This window comes from Chiloscyllium plagiosum, unplaced genomic scaffold (genome assembly GCF_004010195.1).
Source record: "Chiloscyllium plagiosum isolate BGI_BamShark_2017 unplaced genomic scaffold, ASM401019v2 scaf_10772, whole genome shotgun sequence".
NCBI lineage: Eukaryota > Metazoa > Chordata > Chondrichthyes > Orectolobiformes > Hemiscylliidae > Chiloscyllium > Chiloscyllium plagiosum.
Window position 1 is genome coordinate 8,685 of NW_025204914.1, and position 1,316 is coordinate 10,000.

At 38.4% G+C, this 1,316-nt stretch overlaps 1 protein-coding gene across 1 annotated transcript; it reads left to right on the forward strand.

The window, feature by feature from the left end:
• Window positions 1–6: 6 nt before the first annotated feature.
• LOC122546410 (cytochrome P450 2F5-like) lies at window positions 7–779 on the forward strand. The gene is made up of 2 exons (XM_043685128.1): window positions 7–49; window positions 526–779. The coding sequence occupies exons 1-2, from the start codon at window positions 31–33 to the stop codon at window positions 762–764; spliced, it is 258 nt and encodes an 85-aa protein (XP_043541063.1). The 5' UTR covers window positions 7–30; the 3' UTR covers window positions 765–779.
• The last annotated feature ends 537 nt before the right edge of the window (window positions 780–1,316 follow it).

The following is a 1,316-nucleotide window of genomic DNA, read 5'->3' on the forward strand; positions in this document are numbered from 1 at the left end:
ATAATTGAGGAGTCAGATTTTCTGGTAAAAATGATTGATTCTTATGAAGGTGAGTTTGGTGTAAGGTAACTGAGCAGAATTATCATTGTTCCTTTTCTCTGCGCTCTTGAATGTGTTTGTAAATGCCAATGTACATTGATGAATTGCAAAACAGGACCATTGTGGTCACTATTTCTACCAGCTCTTTGTAACGACAATCCAAAACTAATCAGAATTGTTGTTGTACGCACCCCCCCCCCGATGTGTATTGAAATAGATTACAACTGATTGATATGACCAACTAATTCATAGATTTTTAATTCATCCATGTCTCAATTCATGATCTGTTCTGCAATTCCCTTGCATAATTTGGAGATTGAAGGAGTCTTGACAAATTCTGGTGACAGTATCTGCTATCTCCTGTCTACTTTCATTAAACAACCAAGGGAACAAACTTCAGGGTCTTACCTAAAGAGCAATGCAACTGTGATTTCCTGTAAAGAGTCAATACTTGATTGAGTGTGAACTTTCACATTTCTTTTGCAGGGCAACCATTTAACCCAACTGTCCAACTGAATGCTGCTGCTGCCAATATAATTTGCTCTATAATTTTTGGTGACAGATTTGATTATGAGGATGAAACATTTGTCAGTTTAATAAAGAGAGTGAATGAAAATGCTCAACTTCTTGGTTCACCTATTGCCCACGTAAGTCTCATCCTGCATTTGAATAGTAATACATTGCAGAAAAAATCATTTGCAATTTGCAGTAATGGGAATCTGTAAATGGAGTTTCAGTAAATCTGAGATGTAATATAATTGACCATTAGTCTCCCAGTTAAGGGTCTTAATTGGGTTGAGGGCAGGCAGATTGCCCTCAGCCCCTCTTACTCCTAACATCGTGGGTGGGTTTGGGGGTGCAAGGGTAGGTGGCAATGAGGTTCACAGAAGATTTCAGTCTCCTGTGACTGCAAACCTGCTCAAGAAAGAATACCTTACCTTACAGTTTTAAATATATGCTGTCTGGAGGAGTGGATTCCAATGTTTAATGACATTTTGAAAGAACAAATCAATCCCTATCTCTGACCGAAATAGGAGAACTCTTATTTTCAAATTTAATGTCCTGGTTCTAAACAGAAGTGAAAACATAGTCTCAGCTACCCTGTCAAGCTGTCTCAGAATCTTCAGTGACAGAAACTATTCATTGAAATTATATTACAGGCCTGTCCAAGGCGGAAGGCAATCATTTGGCTGAGTTTGCCTGCACCAATTCTTTTGAAAGAGATATCCAATAGGTCCAGATTCCTTCATTATTCCCGATTTGGAGATGCCAGTGTT